Source organism: Ammospiza nelsoni, chromosome Z (assembly GCF_027579445.1).
Source record: "Ammospiza nelsoni isolate bAmmNel1 chromosome Z, bAmmNel1.pri, whole genome shotgun sequence".
Classification (NCBI taxonomy): Eukaryota; Metazoa; Chordata; class Aves; order Passeriformes; family Passerellidae; genus Ammospiza; species Ammospiza nelsoni.
This window is the reverse complement of record NC_080669.1, coordinates 72,155,895-72,174,951: the sequence shown is the minus strand read 5'-3', so window position 1 is coordinate 72,174,951 and position 19,057 is coordinate 72,155,895. Positions and strand designations below refer to the sequence as shown.

The 19,057-nt window shown below is 38.1% G+C and overlaps 1 protein-coding gene across 1 annotated transcript in view; it reads right to left on the bottom strand.

Moving 5' to 3' along the window:
- The window catches only part of TRPM3 (transient receptor potential cation channel subfamily M member 3), a 417,168-nt gene extending 399,270 nt beyond the window's left edge, over positions 1 to 17,898 (bottom strand). Inside the window, exon 1 of the mRNA XM_059491854.1 lies at positions 17,743 to 17,898. Within this exon, the coding sequence (XP_059347837.1) occupies positions 17,743 to 17,766 (24 nt within the window). The 5' untranslated portion in view covers positions 17,767 to 17,898. The remainder of the gene's footprint in view (positions 1 to 17,742) is intronic.
- Positions 17,899 to 19,057: the final 1,159 nt, after the last annotated feature.

Sequence of the window (19,057 nt, the reverse complement as noted above, 5' to 3'; positions counted from 1 at the left end):
TTAATTAGGTTACTTTTTTTTAAAAAAAATAGATCCCAGCACCAGCAGCACCTTAGGAGACGTTGTTTTAAACATTCAGATGTTATAAACAGTACTGATCATTTAAGGGCATTGCACTGAGGCTGACTTCTTTTAGGTCTAATCTTGTATTATATCTACTGAAATAAGAAGTGAGGGAGGTGGTGGAGGGTGTGTGACAAAATCTGGGGAGACAGTACTATTTTAGCTTAGTTTATTAAGGAAATAGAGAGCCTGAGGCCATGAGGGAGAAGATGGGGAGATGAAAGAAAGGAAGATAAACGACATGAAAAAAGAAGACAAGTCAAAAGAATTTTACATGAGGCAAGGAGAAGAGTGGTATGCCAGGGAGGAGCTGTCATAAATACATGGTGCAGAGGAGTGAGGAAAGAGATGTTTTTCAGACTTCAAGGGGTCTTGCACGCCACAGAATTCCCATCCTATAAAAAAGGGAAGGGAAGTGGGTATTTGTTCTTTAAGAGATATTTGGTGTTTCTGAAATTATTGGTGGCCAAAATGGTTGTGTACATACTTGTCAACAGATAAAAGTGAAAATCAGAGGAACTGATGGTTAACTCTGCACTACTGGTAATGTCATTGCCCTACATGTCCAGAGCACGGCCAGTACACCACTCCATGGCAATCATAGAGACTGGGGGAAATATTGAGATTGACTCCTGCAATCTCCAGCCAAAACACCGAGGAGAGCTTGTGGCTAAGCCATGATTAAGCCATGCCAGATTGCACTGACATTGGAATCCATATAACAGAAGTTATTTTTGAAAACCCATTAATCAGAGGTGATAAAGCTGCTTTTAGTTTTACTGAATGATTCTGCCCTATACAAATAAAAATTTACAAATACAATTATGCTTTTGACACCAGGCAAAAAAATTAACACTGATTTGCATAACTTTCTAACTCCTTCTACAATATTTTTTAATTAGCCACCTGCTCTTGTTATGAATAACATCTATTTATGACTCTGTAACTGAGCAGTTTTGGGAAGTAATGGTAGCATGCAAAGCAAATAATTTAGTCTGACCTCTTCTGATCCCCATCAGTCTGCATATAAAAAATTAGTGCGTTGATCTGAGAACCGGCTGAACCTCTCAGAAGGTAAAGAAAACCACCAAACACACAAAAACTTAAACTACCTATTGTGAACACATTTTTTCTATATACTTAAGGAAAATAAAGTCATTCAAATAAATTGGTTTTATGCCTACTGGTTCTGTTGTTGCAACAGACTCAGTATCCAGAAATGTTAAGCTGTTTAAAGATTATGCACAAAAAAGGATTAATATTTAACTTCCAGAAATAATAATTTTTAAATCTAATTTAGACATATTATAGTAATAAATCAATGACTTTTGACATGCTTCTAGACTAAAGTTCAGGAGAATTTATCCTATATTTATTTGAAAACATGCTTCCTAAGTTCTTTGCCAATGTAGAAACTACTGCATATTTCGTTTACTGTAAAACTACAGTCTAGCAATATTTCCTTAATTTAATGTCTCCCACTACACATTTTAAGTTAAAAAAAATCTAAACTGTTTACACCAAAATCCTTATTTATGATCATGTTTTGAAGAAGGAAAGAGTTTTTAAGAGATTTTTCTTAGAAACCTGTGAAGAGTTAAACTAGAGTTAAAAAAGAAGAGGGAGAGGAAAAAAGGAGTACATTCTTCAGTAAAATAAACAAGAATCAAGTCTGCCGTTTCACCAGAAGCAGCATTAAAGGTGTGGCTATATTGAACATTAAGATACTCCATTAATGCAGACTGCAAAACTTCTGCCATGCTTTATAATGCTGAAAGAGCAATGCAAAAACTCTGCACTCAGCATATTTTTTGGTAGTAGTTGGGGGTGACTTAGTACAGAACACTTTCAAAAGTTATGTAAATTTCATTGGAATTGAAAGACATGCAAAAAATATAAGAAATTTAAGCCTTCTATAATTAGATGTTATGGGAGGTTTCTCTGTTACTGATAGTACTGGAGAACTTGATACATACCAGAATGCATCTGAGCCCATGTTTGATGTACAGGCAAAGATATTTCAAAACTGACAAATGTCCAGATGTCCTACAGATATTCAGTGTGCAGGAGGTATGTGGGGGAGAAACACCAGCCAGTCACAGAAGTTTAAAAATTGGATTTAAGAGCTTTTTTTAATAATTTCAAGATGGTTGCATTCTTCCTTCCTCTTCAACAAACACCCTTTTTATTTATATTTGTTAATTTAGGAGAAATTTAACTTTAGCAATAAAGCATGAGGAAGACAGTTTACTGACTTCAATCCAAAAAGGTGAAAAGAAAAAAGTAAGATAGACACGCAAAAGGAAAACAGGAGATGAGATGTTCTGTATAGAATGACCCCTCATGCAGAGACTCACACAACTAATGCATTATGGTTTTCCTTTGTGTTTACACAGATCAATTCCTGTTAGAATCCCGTCTGCTTATTTTTAATGCTTCTAACTGAGATTATCCTTCCTGCAGCTGTAGAAGGAGAATGGAAAGAATGATTAAAAGAACTTAATGAAAAAAGAATTGTATACATATTGGCATTTTTAGGCTCACGGCTGAAAATCAAGTGGTGAAAACAATCCAGCTCTGATGACTTGTGCTGTGTTTCTTCTGCTGAGCCTGTTAACTGGTGCAAAATGAAGCAGTGTAGCTGCTATGATTGACAGCCAGCCCTGGTAAACGTGAAAACTTCCTGCAGCTTTCCCAAAAACTCTTCAGAGGAGAAATGCCTCAGCAGAGGGCACCATATTGTGGATTTTAGTTGGAGGAACTCACAGATTCTGTTTTCACTAAGTTCAGTATGCTTAATAAAGGGGATGGTTCCTGCAATCTCCTGCTGAAGCAAAGAGAAGGACATCCCCCTCTGCCCCCACCCCAATTTGTATCTCTGGAAAGTAGGTCATTACAGAGATGTATTTTATTGCTTAAAAGCTCTGGGACTTATTGTGAAATGACATAGAACACGCTGTCCATGAGAACGGTTTGTGAGAGTTCTGTGCCTCAGCTCTCCTCTTGTCTCATCTTGCTGTGCCTACAGGAAACTTCGCTGCTGCAGGACGTTCACTTCCATAGTGAATACTGACTTCTATATAGTCAGGGCGTGGGTGAAGTTAAAGCCTCTAGTGAGAGCCCAGAGTCTGACTGACGTCAGCAAGGGGCATTCACTGGGATACTGAGAATGGGCCTCAAACGGAGAACTGCTTATGCCAGGCTTAAATAGTAGTCAACATGGGAATTGTTTTGCACTGACTGAGCTACTCCAATTTAACACACTTCACATTTGGAATCCTTCAGCACAGCTCCAGTATTTTTTTGTTGTTGTTGTTTAATTCTTTTTTCATATACTGTTTTACACACAGAGCAAAAAATCCCAATTTCATCTTTATATGTCCCACTCTTTTTTATACTTAATGCTGTGCTCAAGTCATCTGTCATTACTTGCAAGGCCTAAAAGAAAAAAAGTTAATGAAATAAATCTCATTGATTCTTGATTTAAAGAGGAAAGTAATATGTCATCAGAGTCCTCCATACCTCTCACCCAGGTTTAGGAGCTGGAGGACAGCAACCCTTCTTGACAGGAACTAAGACCTTTTACCCACCAAGGAACACAAAGGCAAAATACCATCTTAGCATGATTATAAATGACTAAGTACAACTTATCAAAAACCTCAGTATCACTAAATTTATCTAAGAAGCTCCCTTAGCATTCAAAGGAAAATCATTATAAGAATACCAGTTGCCACATCCACTTTTAAGGAAAGATATCCACTCAGTCTGCTTTGATAGTTTCTGGTTGAGAGAAATATTTCTCACAGAGGTTGCAGACTGATGCCTGCATTCTTTGGGCCCTATCCTGTAGGGGACATTTACACCTGGATCAGCATTCATATGAATGAATCTCTTTCAGCTGGTCCCTTTCCAAACCAGTTTTTTTTAAATTTTGTCTTTCCATATTAACACAGCGAATATTTAACGGCCTTCTGGTAAACTTTTGTTCCTCATGTTTGTGCATAAGGTTCTCCAGCAAGTATGTTTCAAGAAAATAAAAGGCTGAAAAAGATGTATCTGGGCTAACTAAGCAGCAGCTGTACTAAGTTTAAAAAGATAATTTTCCCTCATAGACATAAATAAAAAAATATTTTGCAAAATATAGGTTCACTTGTCTCATGATATTAAAATTGATTAAAATACAAAGAACTAAGATGATTGAAGTATCTGAGCAAATCCAAGCCTGAAGAGTCCATTCATCCAAACAGATGAGCTCTGAGTTGGTATGACCTCTCCTCCCCCACCCTCCCCAGTTCCTTTTCATCAGTAAGATCTTTATCATAGCAGCTACATACAATCATGTTTTCTTGACCTACAGCACAGATTAATCTCAGGCGCACAGTAAGTGAGGCCTATCTTAAAACTCATGAAAGACTAAAAAGAAAATTTTGCAGCTGGTCACTTAACCCTATATGCAAGTCAAATGTGACTGCTTTAACAATTAGTGTAGGAGCAAAAGAATGTAGCCAAGAGTTTAGAAGGTTTTTGTTGTAACAGGGTAAAAATTGCAGTTGTAGGTGTATCAGATGCAACAGCTCCCTTAAAAGAGCTTTAGAAAGGCATGAGAATTAAATGGCCGTGGAAATAACAGTCTGGCACATTATGACATACACTCTCTACAGAGCTGTGATTTCCTTTCACTCAGGACACAGAGAAGAAGGGAAGGATACAATTAACTGGCAATTAACAGTGATACAGTACGTAAAGAACGGGAGTCATGGCTAGTGACTTTGGGCAAAAAGGCATGTCAATATGTTTACATGAGAGAAGTGCACTCCTTTTGTTTTTAAACAGGATTTTAGTGATTCCATATCTTTCAAAAGTGACTGCAGCAGCAGAAACCAGAATTCATTGCAGAAGGAAATAAAGAAAACAGGTTCCAGTTTGCATCCTTGGGGCACGTTCTCAGGCTGAATTTCAGCATGTGGTTTCTTACCCATGGTTCATTAAGTGGCTTGTCCTGAGTGCCTGTATTTTCAGCTACAGGATATGGTAAGTGTACATCAATTTGATTCATCTTTACCCTCTTAATGTGGGCTAAGCCCACGAAGGACAGATCCTGCTGCCTGTAAGCACAGACTGGCTGGCAATAGTATGGCTCAGTTGCCTGACAGCAGTTATGGGGGCACAAAGGACAGGACCTGCTCTCTGGCTTGGAGGGTCATGATGTATGGTGTATGTAGACAGGTATTTTGAGCTTCAGTGCTGTGTTGTAGTGTCAGCAAGACAGATTATTCTAGAGGGCCACACCGACCTTTGTGGGCTTTGATAAGCCATTTATGTTATAGCGATGATTGTCTCTGTGATTCCTAAAGTATGAAAATAAATGGAAACCTCTGTCAACCTGAGGCCTGCTTTCATAGGCATGAGTTCTTCCCTTTCTCCATGCCAGAGGACACTCTTTCCCCTCATCTCTTCTGGAAAAAGTAGAGGGAACTCTGGTAATTCACTATTTTGATGAGCAGGTTGAACTCTGTGTGGGAAGTTATAAGAAATATTGGATCTAAGAAATGCTACAGCATATGTTTCTTCCTAAGACCACAATGTTTATTCCTAAGTGAGGAAGACCTAAAAAGTTTTTTCCTAAACAACAGTGCATGGAAAATAAATTATGAGTCAGATCATTAAAAAGCAAAAAGAACTGTTGCTAGCAAACAGAATAATGATGCAGGAAATATGTATCAGTGGAAATGTAAATATGTCTCCCTGTTACTTCCAATCAGTGGCAAATAGTCAGGATTCAAAAGAAAGAAATAGAAGTGTAAAAGGAGTTACATTAATGATATATCATCCTAACAAGTCCAGGAGCAGGGAGCCTGCACAACCTAAGTATGACAGAAGTAAACAACATGACATTTGACAAAAGGTTCATTAGCTACTGGACACCTTTTAGAACTTGGCCTACATGATTCTGTGATTATAATGAACTCATTTCATACGTATTTTTTTTTAACAAGAGGTTCCTGAGAATAGCCAGAATTTACAGAAAGGGTAAACAACTATTGTGACAACTATTTCTTCAACTATTTGCTTTTCCCCATTTTTCCTTCTACAAAGTTTGGACGGGAGCAAAGAAGGGAGGGGAGAGGAGGACAGGCAGAGCCCCCACAGCCTTTTGTCTTCTCATTTCCAATTCTGAGTGTACGAAATTGCAGCAAGGCAGAACCCAGCTTCCCTTACTTGTAGGTACCTCAAAGGTTTGGGTTCCCCAGGGAGAGAATGATCTAAGCCAGGTCCATTATCTGAAAGGGTGAAGCTGTCTGTTACGACTTTTCTGCTCAGCCCTGTTGCCTCCAGCAAGGTGAAGGGTGACGAGGTGATGCTCTGCTACTCCAGTGCTCTTAGCTGGTGGGCCGCAGAATCACAAAATAGTTTGGGTTGGAAGGCACCTTCAAAAGCCTTCTAGCCCAAGGCCCCTCCAATTAGCAGGAACGTCTTTAAGTAGATCAGGTTGTTCAGAGCCTTGTTCGACCTGATCTTGAGAGTTTCCAGGGATACGGCACTCACTACCTCTCTAGGCAACAAGTGCCAGTGTTTCACCACCCTCATTGTGGAGAACTTCTCCTAATAATGGTCCAAATTAACTCTCTTTTTAGGTAAAAAAAACATTTCCCCTTGTGCCAGTCCAACAGGCCCTGATGAAACATTTTTTCCCATCCTCCTTAAATGCCCCCTAAAAATACTGGAAGGCCACAATAATGTCTCCCCTGCACTCTCTTTTCTGCCAGCTGAACAATCCCAATTCCCTCAGCTTCTCCTCTCAGGAGAGATGCTCCATTCTTTTAAACATCTTTGTGGCCCTCCTCTGGACCTGCTGCAGAAGGATGAGGCAGATCTCACTGAGGGTGGGGAATGAGCACTTCCAGGCTGAAAACTTCTCCCAATAACAGCATGCAGCTCAGTTAGGAAAGTGCCCTTTGACTTAGTTTTCTACCTCTGCCTCAATGATAGCAATTAGTATTCCTAACCTCCAACAACCACCACCTAAAAAATAATATTTTTTGTAGTATATTTAACAATCTTAGAGATGACACAGAGTGATATAAGAGTTCTTTGGTGAATCAAAACAACCTATAACCGTGTAATATTAAACTGGTACTGATTATCATAATGAAACAGATGCCTCTAAATAAACTCCTATCTACATCAAGTTCTATAGGTGTATATACTTGGAGATGAATCCATTGATGCTCTGACCTCCCTCCAACCTCTGTAGGATTGCTGTTTCTGTGATGCTCACATCCTCTCTACTCCTAGGAAACAATCAGCAAGCCATGTTCATGCCCCAAGCCTGATTCAACAACCCATGTAAAACACCACGTGCTTTGGGTTGAAGACTCCCTTGTATTCAGGTGGGAGTAGGGAGAAAGATGGAAGAGAAGACCTTTCCCTTTAACATCTACTTCTATATTTTCAAAAGTCAAAATCAAGACAAACATTTTCACTTTTCTCCATTTCTGATGTCGAAGAACAACCTACTGCTTCATTCTGCTACTAAGATGTCAGAAATAGGAAGATTTGATTACTGTTGCAAGATTGTTGGTCCCACCTGGGCTCTACAAAAGCAGCAGTAACATTGCTCTATTAACCACCATTGACAAACTTACTGCAGTCTATTGGAAGACCAAAAGGAGAAAAGAGGGAAAAAAACCCACCCGAATACAAAGGTTGCAGGCAAGCTTAACAGATAGAATGACAGACATGTAAACACTTTTGAAGGATACATTTGTTCTAAAGCTAAAAGAAACACAACTTCTCAACTACATTCTGTTATTCATCAGCAGGAGGGCAGATAGCCTGAAATATATATTACATAGTCAGTGTCAATTTATAAGAAAACTTAATTTCCCAAATGCTGAGTTTTGAAAATGTCTAAATTTCTGATTTTGGAAAAAAAAAAAAAAAAAACAAAAAAAACCCAACAACAACAACAAACCAAACCCAGACATGCTAGAAAAGCTGCAAGTACTTTTTGTCGCATCAGCCAACATAAATTGAGCTTATATGCAACCTCTTTTAGCCAGACTTTCTTTGGTAATACAAGCTGGAAAATCATCTGCCTGCAAGACCATTCTTCAACATGAAGACTGAGCACTTCTGACTAAAATTTCAAAAATCTTATCCAAATTTCACAGAAAATTACATGAAGATCCAAAGTTTCTCCCTCTTATATTTAAAGGTCAGAGTTAAACTCTATCATTTAAATATAAACTCTTAAATTTAAACTCTTGCCATTATTTACAATTCTACAATCACTGTAGAAGCTATGAGAAAAAATCCCAATCTGTGGAAAAAAATTGCATTAACACCATTTAACTTCATTTTATTGTGTTTTACTTACCTAGAAGTAATTAGGTGCTTACAGTTTAAATCACAGAACATGCTGCCATAGAAAATGGGAAATTTAATTTTCTCACTATTATTTATTATTATGATGTAGAGTTATGAGACCAGAGCTGAAACATCCCACTTTGAATAGTTAGCTCTAATTAAAGCATAGAGTAGTGGATAATGTGTTGCCTCTCCATATGCTTTTTCATCTTGTGTTTTGATAACTAGATTTTAGCCCATTCCTAGGAGATTCAAGTCTTATTCCAGCATCTGCCTACTTTGTAGGCTAACAGCTATGCTCACATCATTATCCATTAATATTACATCACAATTTGATGTACTTCACAGAATCTTTAACATTAATAAAAACAATTATCTTTTCCCAGAATTTGCAAACTTAAAAATTATTATTTTTGATCTTCATTGTATCTGAAGAGGAAATAGCTTAGCTTTTTAAAAGTTACTCTATTGCATCTGGGATTTGTCTAACAGGTTAATGAGTCACAAAAAGCTTAATGTTCCAAAACCAGTTTTAGTGTCTAAATCAGAATGTACGCCAGACCCTCTGTGACAAGGATTTTATGAAGCTAAGAGCAGTATTGTGTCTCTGGACAGGCTTTTAGTTTATCACAAGGTGAAGATACTTCGTGGCACGTGTCTTTGAAAGAGCCAGCTTTGCTTCACTGAGCATGTTCTGCTTTAGAGGCAAATTCCATGCCCTGATTCTAAAACAGGCTTTACCAGGATATTAAAGAGAACATGAAAAAAAAAAGAATGCGCACCTCTATAAGGAGGCAGAGAACAATGGAATTGTGAATAAAGCATCATCAAGGAGAGCACAGGGATCTTTACAAAAAACCACTCTAGCAGGAAGTAAGCCCAACTGTGGACATCCTACATCCTATAAAGCCAACTCCACAACTCTGAAGGGATCTGCCCCTTGCTCAGACCAGTTTCCTGATCATCAAGCAGGGCTCTCCCATGAGTTACAGGAGGTATCCAAAACATGTTAGCCTGGGCAGAGTAAATACTCCAAACATGATCGGTGGTGTTGAGCAGATCAATCCCTTCTCTAGTGATCACACTCCTTAAGAAATTTTGCTCAAAAATGATGTATTTTGGAAAGGCTCTAATCATGCAAATCTGTGTGAGAACAACTATGAAGAATAACTAAATGAGACCTGCTGGACCCTTGGGTGTCTGTAACAAAGCTCTTAACCTGCTTGGCATAAAAGTGAACTTGGAGAGATTCAGAGCAGGAAGCAATCTGGCAATGTAGCCAGAGCAGCCAGGTGAGCAGCTTCACGTATCTCTAAATTTATTTGTCCACTCCTTGGTGGAATATTCATCAGTTACAATTTTGTCCCTGTTCCAAAGTGGCAAAAAATAAAAATCTAGTCTGTTCTACTGCTCTTTGGTTTCAAATGGAAAGTGTTGGCTTTAAGAGCATAATAACAACATGAAAAGTAAAATTAAAAAAAAAATTAAAATGAATAAATAGAACTAGTTTACAGTATTTAAGTTAGTTAGTGTGACTGAGTTCTGGGTCAGCCTTTCTCTATAGGAGAAAAAGGAGAAGACATTTTATCCCAGAACTGTAAATAATGTTCTCAAGTTTATCATCCATGTAGTCTTATGTAGGATTTAAGCCATGTCAAACTGGAATACAGCTGAACTATTACTATCAACTGCTCATAACAGGCCTAAGTCTTTTCCAGGTCGCTCATGTGACTATTTTGAATTACTGAAATTTCAAATCAGCAAAAGTATCCTGAAGCCAAAGGTTCATTGATAGTCCTTCAAATATGAGATTTTTTTAATACCCTTTATTAGGGGTAGGGTATAAACTGGAAAGCTGCACAAAATAAGAACAATATGAGGACAAAAAGATTTACACCTATTAGAATATTTAGGAAGCTGACTACAGCTTAAATCAGATTCTCTGAGAAGGAAGATTTCCATTACATGCTGTATAAATGCCAACCCATAGTCTATTTACAATTGTTTGTGATTAAACAGCTGAGCTATAAGATTCTTCCCAAGTCTTCAGCAAATGTTTTCCTTAGCAGGGAACTGTGAGAATTCTTTGTTTGGATGCTTTGGTAAAATATGCAGGATGATGCCTTAAACTATGATGTGGAAATAATCACTAAGCTCAAGTAATCTTACTAGGGAATTTACTGTTCCTACACTATTTTGTACAGCAACCCGCAGAACTGGAAAAATAACGGGGCTAAAGAAAATGGCAAGGGATTTTTCAGATAGAAGGGTGTAGGTATTTGCAGTGGAGAGAATGAGCTTGGCTTTCCAAACCAAATCCCAATTACCAAACTGTTTGTTTGGGTCTTGCAGGTCTAGGTATTTGTCCTGATCTTCTCTCCTCCTCAAGATCCTGTCCACACCCACTCAAGTGCTGGTCATAAGCCATTTACCTCACCCACAATTTTCACCATATTTTAATTTTTGAACCCCTCCAACCACATAGATACCAAAATGTAAACATCCTAGCACCAACTTTAATTTCAATTCTTTATTTCACCTCTCCTAATTTTCTTCCTACTCTGTCTCATTTATCCATTTCTCAGCCTTTTCACATGGTTTTAGATGCTGTACACTAAACATGGAAAGTCTTTCTTTTAAGTATCCACAAATCTCTCCACTGTTATTGCAGTTTTAGAAGGCACGTACTAAGAAAACTGAAGTGATTCCAAAGAGTAGTTAGAAACAGCTTATATTTTTGTTTGGAAGTGAAATGCATAAATATTAGCTACCAAAGCTAGTGCTCCCAAAGTACAGAATATATATTATTCTTACCAAATAACTTCAGAAATCCAGAATTATTGCTTGCTTTGAAAGCCTATATTCATACAGTTATTAATCATCATTACATTTCTGTATCCTTTGAAGGAGAAAAATGGCCACGTAAATGCATGAAAGTTTAAGAGAAAGAAGAAGAATCAGAAGTACATTGCTTATTCATCTGTAACAAGAAGAAAAAGCATGTTTTTAAAGAGAGTAATATTTCAAATTTATTTCTCCTTTAAAAAAATTGCTGTGTTTTGAACAGACTATTTAAAGAAGTAATTTATGCTTTTGTCCAGAATTTCAATGTGAGAAACTAATAGAAATTTAAGAAAGAATGTAAGAAATTCTTACATTTTAAAGCATGCAAGTGATTCTTCCCAAATATACAGATGCTATCCAATATATCAACTCAGGTAATACAGGTTATATCTCTGGCAATTTTTTATTTCAAGGCTTTGCAGGCATGGTTGTGTTAAGAAGAAGCCCTATTCACTAAACGAGAGCATCAAAAATTTGAATTCTGAAATCAGAACTGATAAAAATCTGGATCCTTTGCAATGAGATAAAAGAGAAGTAGTTTTTCTTTTGTTGCTAAATACTAGAAATTTTGAAGAGAGCAAGAAAGATCTCATTTTACATGAAAAGATTCACAAATATGTATATTTCAGGTTTTGATTTATTCCTTCTTCTCCCATGGGTGCAAAATACCTCCAGAACCCTGTTGCAGTTAAATGGACAGCATCAACATGGGTACACAGAATCTTGTAATTTCTGGTGTAAAAACAAAAAACTGCTGATCTGTGTGAACAGAATGCCATTAAGAGTTTTTTGGCTTTTGGCTTTTTAGTAGTGCTTTGACATCTTTCTCAGGACACCATTTTCTGACTGTAGGGATCCTTGGTTTCATGTAATGAGATACTGCCAGATTAACAAGATTGTTCTGTTCATTTCTAGCACAGTGCTTTGCAAGGCTTAAATAGCTAATGTCAGGGTCTGAACGTAAAAGAGAAAACAAATTTTTGAAAGAAGGGGGGTATATGAAGGGTGGTCGTATAGATAATGGGAAGGATCATTTTACTGCTCTTTATTTCAAAGCCCATTATACAGGATATGATAACTGCAATGTCCAAGCAAAGCCTGTCTCCTATAACCAGGTTCTTTCAGAGTGTGGAGAAAAACACATAATTTGTGCCATGCCCTACATTTTTAGTAATTTCTTCATAGCAATTTCCACAAAATTATTGCAGTGATTAACCCTAAATTTGCATGTCCTCTGTAAGTACACTGATTTTCTTTTTACTGGCAATTTCTACATGTAAATGCTAAAAAAAATAGTAAAAATGGAGGTTCTGTATTGCTTTTTTATATGACTGGATATAACAACAACTGTTCCAAATATTTTCCCTAAGACTAAAAAGAACTATCTTTCCCTGAAAGGCATAAATCTCCGTGTTTCCTAATTTAAGGTAGAAAGAAAACAGCAAAAACATTAAATAAAGCTGCATCTAGACATCAAAATATGCATCTTTTTTAATATTGCCTAAGACAGTTATTCCCCTCAAACTACAACATTCTTTATTCTAATTGCTGTTCAACACCTGATTTACACCTCAATTGCATTCTCAGATAAGCATTTTGCATTTCTTTCCCTTCTAGGCTATAAATAATTGTTTTTTTCTCCAAGAGGAGAAGCAGAACTTCTATTCAGACACATGCAGAACTGCCAGCACATAAAACACCCAGGCTGTAAAAATAAAAAACTGTCTCCCATCAGAAACACCTGAAGTTAAATGAAAGGCCAGTCCATGAAAACTCATTAGGATTACTCAGAGCTTTCTGAAGGCTGGGGAGAGGATGTCTCCCATTAAAGTTCCCAATTCCCCAGAGTGCTCTCCATTAAAAAGATATAGGACAGCCTTTTCAGGGTGAGTCCTCATCATCAGGAAAAGAGCTGAGCTTCAATAAGACAACACTTGGGATATTTTTCAAGTGCATGTATTTGTCATGTCAAAGGATTGGTCAGAGCAGTGAGGAGCTGCATTTTTGGCAGAGAAAAACTCCTTCTTGTTCGGCTTACCTCGATGAAGGAGCACTAAACCTTTCTGTCTCTAACTTCCCTGGGATCCTGTTTGGCATCCGCAGCACTGATGTCTGCAGGACCTTTCCCTCTTTTAGTGTACTTTTAGTGTCCATCACACACACCTGCTGTTTCCCCAGATCTTTCCCGAGTCTTTATCTCTCCCGAGCTTAGGGAATCTTTCAAGCGGGCACCGCCAGAGGGCAAAGCCGGATCAGGAACACGCGAGCTCATCCCGCAGCCCGGAGCGGGATGGGGCTTCAGGAACAGCCGCCCACAGTTCACACACTAATTGCAACTAATTGCAATCACCAGCCAAAAACCCCTGTCTCCAGGAAGGTCGCAGCATCTCCAGGATGTTAAATTAAAGGCCTGGCAGCACAATTAAACAACAGCTTCATTACCTTGTGATAACCTTTTTCGGTATTTGTGGGAATCCCCAAAATTTTGCTATAAGAAACTACGGAGAACAATATGAGAGGCACTAAAGGAATAATTCATGTAACGTATTTCAACCCTTAGTTTTGAACTCATTAAAAGATACTCTGGTCTAGAATTGATTTAGAGAGAAAAAGCATTGTAACTTCATCTCTGGATGCGTTGTCTCTATATTGGGGTGACCCTCAAGCCTGGACGCAGTCTCCATTTAAAAAAGACACTGTCATCCTGTACATATGGCACATTTAAAATCATGATAGGGTAGCCAGCTATCACAAGACCACCCAACCTATTTAAAATGATGATTAGAGGATGCCTTTCACTTGATGCTGGTGAGAAAAACCTAGAAAATGTGCATTTATTCCATAGAAAGTATTCAGTCTCCAAAATGTGTTTCAAACCATTCATGCACCTGGTCTTTCAAAGGTAAGTTCTCACTTAAAGAAAACCAAAATTCAGCTGCATCTCACTGTACTTCAGGCAAAACACCTATCCAGGTTGTTCACATAAAGTCTGCTTCCCCTCTGTCTTTCTCATCAGCAGATCAGAGATCTTCCTAAGATTTTACATTTTCCCCTGAGACTCTGTGCTATTCATACTGAATAAAACTGGCCATTGGACAAAAGCAGTTAATGATCAGCACAGTCAATGTAACTCTAGGTCTAATTTTGTGAGTACAGTGTTTCTCAGGGAGCAACGCCCTTCATAGCAAAGTGAGGAGAGCGTGTTGCATGCCACGAAAACTTCACACCTGCTTCTCAAGAGAACCAGCAACTCCCACACCACACTCACATACCCATCACCACAGCTGGTTCTCAGTCATGACAAGTTTCTGCAGACCCAGATACTGGCATATCACCCCTCCAGCAGAGAAAGTGAGTCAGCTTGTTAGGCGAGCGCTTATTTTCCAGTGAGAGATGATCTCATGTGCACTGAAGATCCATGAAACATACCTCAGGAGCAATGAGCACTCCACAGGCAGAAAGGCAATCCTTCATCCAGCAGAGCAGAGTGTCAGAAAGTGGAGCAGATCGATACCCAGACGTGCGGAAAATGCCAGAGTTAACAATCACTTGAAGAAAATTGGCTGCTCTGCCCACAGTCTAGAAAATGATCCACCTGGTACTGCTCAGGCATGCACCCATCCATTTAAAATCTGTGGATCGAAAATGTTGTGGTGTCTAACTCACAAATGCTTTTGGGCCTGACTGCACTGAAAATGTGTTCCTTGAGGTGCCTTGCTAGGTGATTTCCTGAAGGACCTTCTGTGAGCTGGTGAGTTCTGATCAGAGCTAGAGCTGGAGGACACCAAGAGAAACAGATTCCAAAAGACCAAAGCAGCAGAAATCTACTTTAAAGATACATGATACTGAAAAGCCTGTCATTTTCTTTTTTGTGTTAGTCACAGGAAAGCTTTACCAGAGCCATCATGGGCAAGCTGATCCTCCCTGGCCAACCTTGACACTTCAGCTTCTTGGAGAAGAGATGTCATGATACAACAGGAGTTTTTTAATCATATGCTCATATTGTTACAACCATCAGGAGGACCTTTTCCAAGATGCTTCCTTTAAACAGCAATAACAATTTTCAATATGTTTTAGGGTGAAGATAGGGTCACTACTGTTCATGATGTAGAGTACCACTAAAAATCAAAAATACAGCAGTACACATAGGGACTACACCTGCTCTTTTTGTAATAAAGATATTTAATCTGGGAAGAATGCCATCAAACAGCTGAACTAGCATTTTCCATGGCTAGAAACAAAACCTGTAAACAATTAACCCTTTAATCTCTATTATAAATTATATCTTCCAAATTACATTCCTAGCCATTTTAAAATATATAGTTCTGTTACTGAAAGTAGTCTAATCATTCAGAAAAATTCCTGATATTGGACAACATTGGGTTTTACTTTTCTTCTTTTTTAATATTATTTTGTTCCCAAGTGAACTTATGTTTATTGTTTTAGCAGTACTGTACTCCATGTATGTAATCCCTTTACCATTTGTGACAAAACAGTCACAGGATTGCTGCAGAGAGCACTGAGATCAGCAGGTGTTCAGATACCTTAAGTATGTGCAATGTTTTACATTAAAAGAGGAAATACAAAAAGCATATCAGACCTTCACAAGACAACTTCATGAAAAGCTAGTGATTTTCAAAGGGTATTTGTACATTTATAATTGCATGAAGAGAGTGGAATTAGAAAAAAATACTTTTCTATCACTGGGCTGTAAAAATAAGATCTCTAAAATAATTTTCATATATAATTTTAACATACTATGTTTGAGGTCCAGAACCTACAAATCAAAATGCCAGTCCTAACTTCTCCTCAAGCCATCTTCTCCATACAAGTTCAGTTAGCATAACTAACAACAGAAACAGCATGTATTTTTAAGAATCCCTCAGAAACACTGAGATCTTTTGACCATGCCATGCTATTCACTTGCTGGGGAAATACTCCTGGATGTCTTCGTCTCCTTTGCTATGCACTATAATATGACAGCCTCTGCATCTCTGCCTCTGAGGCTGCTCACAAGAAAGACAGACCTGCATATTTGGCATCTTGAAATATTTCTGCTCTTAAACCTGAATAGTAGCGCAAAAGACCCAGAGAATCAATTTTACATTTCATCTGTCCCTTCTCCCAGTAGAGAATGTTATCATTTCCAGCCGTCTATAGACAGGTCCTAATGCTGTCAATAAATCAACTTTTATGTTTACAGAAAGCCACAAAAATAAAGTGCAGGTCCCCACTTTTCTGTGCCAGAGGACTGTGATGGCTGTTCCGTATAATGCTTATTTTTAAACTTGCTCAAACCCTACTCTGTCCAAAGAAGCTCCTTCTGCCCCCACCTATAGCACTACTGTCAGACATCATCTCTCAGCACTTACCTCACTAAGAGTGCCTCTAAAGCAAAGTCACAGTATGGAAAATAAAAGAAGCAAGACATTTCATTTCACAGTTAATCTTTTAGGAAGCAGTAAGATCACTTACCATATTTGGAGCACCTTTCCAAATTAGCCTTCTTTGGGAAAATTTGTTTGTACAGTTTTAGTCACAGAAGGACGTTTTCTTTGTAAAATCCATTTCACAGAGCAAGAAAATTCTACATTCTTGTCACCCAAATAACATAAAAAGTTTTACTGCACCTGAAAACCTTGTCTCTTTAGTCTAATTAACTGTGAAGTCCAAAGCAATAACAATCAAAACCCCTGATGAAAACATCTCACTCATCCAAAACCAATTCCGGTTGGTCAAAGTTCTCAACACAGTTAAGTATCAGCCCTTGAAATGCATTTGCATATTGGTACCAGAACAGGGTGCAGAAACTAGCTGTCATTTAATCAACTTCCTACCCCATATAACAAATGCTGCTGAAAAAGTAGACAAATTCTACAGGCAACAAAGACCAAAACACTGGCACTCCGTGTATACACTCTGTGTACAAGAATTAAGCATTGAGCAATCAGAACAGAGAAGTCAAAACACTAGTATTCTTTCATAACTGAAAAAAGTAACTTTTGTTTATTTTGTCCCTATTATTTAAAAGCATAATGAATTAATTAATGCAGTTATATTACATTAAACTGGGTGGTAGTTTTGAAATTAATCTTTTCCCTTCTATGACAGTGCCAATTTATTTAGAACATTTGAAACCTTCCTGTATTCATCACTTTGTGTGCCCATTCTGGAGCAACAAATCTATAAACAGTTAATTGCTGTATGATACAAGGTCTCCAGTATCCTGATGCAGCATCAGTCAAGAAGAGTGATATTTTCAGGCATTTGTAGCTTTGCAGTCATTCTACTCCAGCCTGCAGCTGATCTCAGAGGTTCAGCTTGAGCTATTTCAGTAAATTTCCAGAGTTTCCTAGCCATGCCACTCTAGAGACTTAGGAAAGAGCAATCACAACATCTGAAATTAACTTTTAAAAAATCCCTCTTAGTTCTTTTCAATACATTTAAATAGAACAAGAAACTCACCAAATTCACCTGTTTGTTCTTCATTTGGGCAGCCAACACTCTGCAGATGAGGTGCTATGAATCCAGCTGCCTTTCCCTCATTCTAGGAGATGTAGGAGATGTGAAAGGTTCAAGTCTATCAGCAGAGTGCAACACTGGTGCATTTCTACATCAGGGAGGCGGAAAAAGCAGAGGTGGAAGGAGAAAAATCAGCCCTCACAGCAGTTTAAGAGTTCTGGCATGTTGTTATTGCCACAGATTGCTGTGACTGGCTTTAGCTGATCTCCCCTCCTCTGACATTGCTGCCTGTAGAGCTGGGGAGTGCAAAGGAAGGCTAATCACTGCGCACCTCAGGCTGTCTCCTGCAGTAAGCCCCAGGGGTTTATCAATACCTGGGGAGGAAAGAAGTTTTACCACCTGGCATCTGGGATAAAATGATCAATTTCCTAACTCTAGTACTAATGTTGGATTCAAAGCCAAGCTATAATTATCCCAGCTGGTTCTTTAAACAGCCTCTGAATGACATGGTTCATGATTATTAAAACTGGTGTGAAAGGCATTGTGGCATATGAGTTTATTTGGTTTATTTATAGATTAATTTTACTCTGTTTACTTTCATGTTGAATTTAGGGGCGGATAGGAGTTTTCCCCTGTGAGAAGAGCTTCCTCTTTTCCTAGTTGATATCATTACTTGCTAGATGCATAAATTGGCAAACCTTTCACACTAATGGCAAACTACAATAAAACAGTTGGTGGTTACTTAACAATTCGTTTTATTTATTTATGGCTGTATAAATAAAGGCTTGAATCAGCTTTTCAGAGTCACAAAGAGATGGAGGAGATGTGGTTTCCTGAGAGGTTGAGGGGCACGAGCTACCAGACAATACACCCCTGCAGCCTGAGCTCTGCTTTCAGGCATTGCTTATTGCCCTCAAAATCAACAAACTCATGAAATCATTTCACCTCCTTGTAAGCAGGTGAAGGAGCAGTGAGAAATTCCAAATCACTGGTAGAAGAAGAAGAACAAAATCATTTGTTTAAGCTGAAGTTTGTCTGACAGTGCCTTTGGACAGGTATCAGAATATTGAAGAATATACTTGTAAAAAGTACAAGTACAAAAAATAATACCCTAAGCAGAAACAGTAATAAGAATGAGACTTTTCCCCCCATTCATTATATGTGACTTTATTTAATTTTACTTTATCAAATATGAAAAAGTTCAGTGACTCAATAAACTCAGACCTGTGATTTTTTTTCAGTCACTCTCCATAATTTCACATAGTTCCTTAAATGCCTCCCTTTTTTATTTTAACTTTCTAGATATCTTTAGAATCTT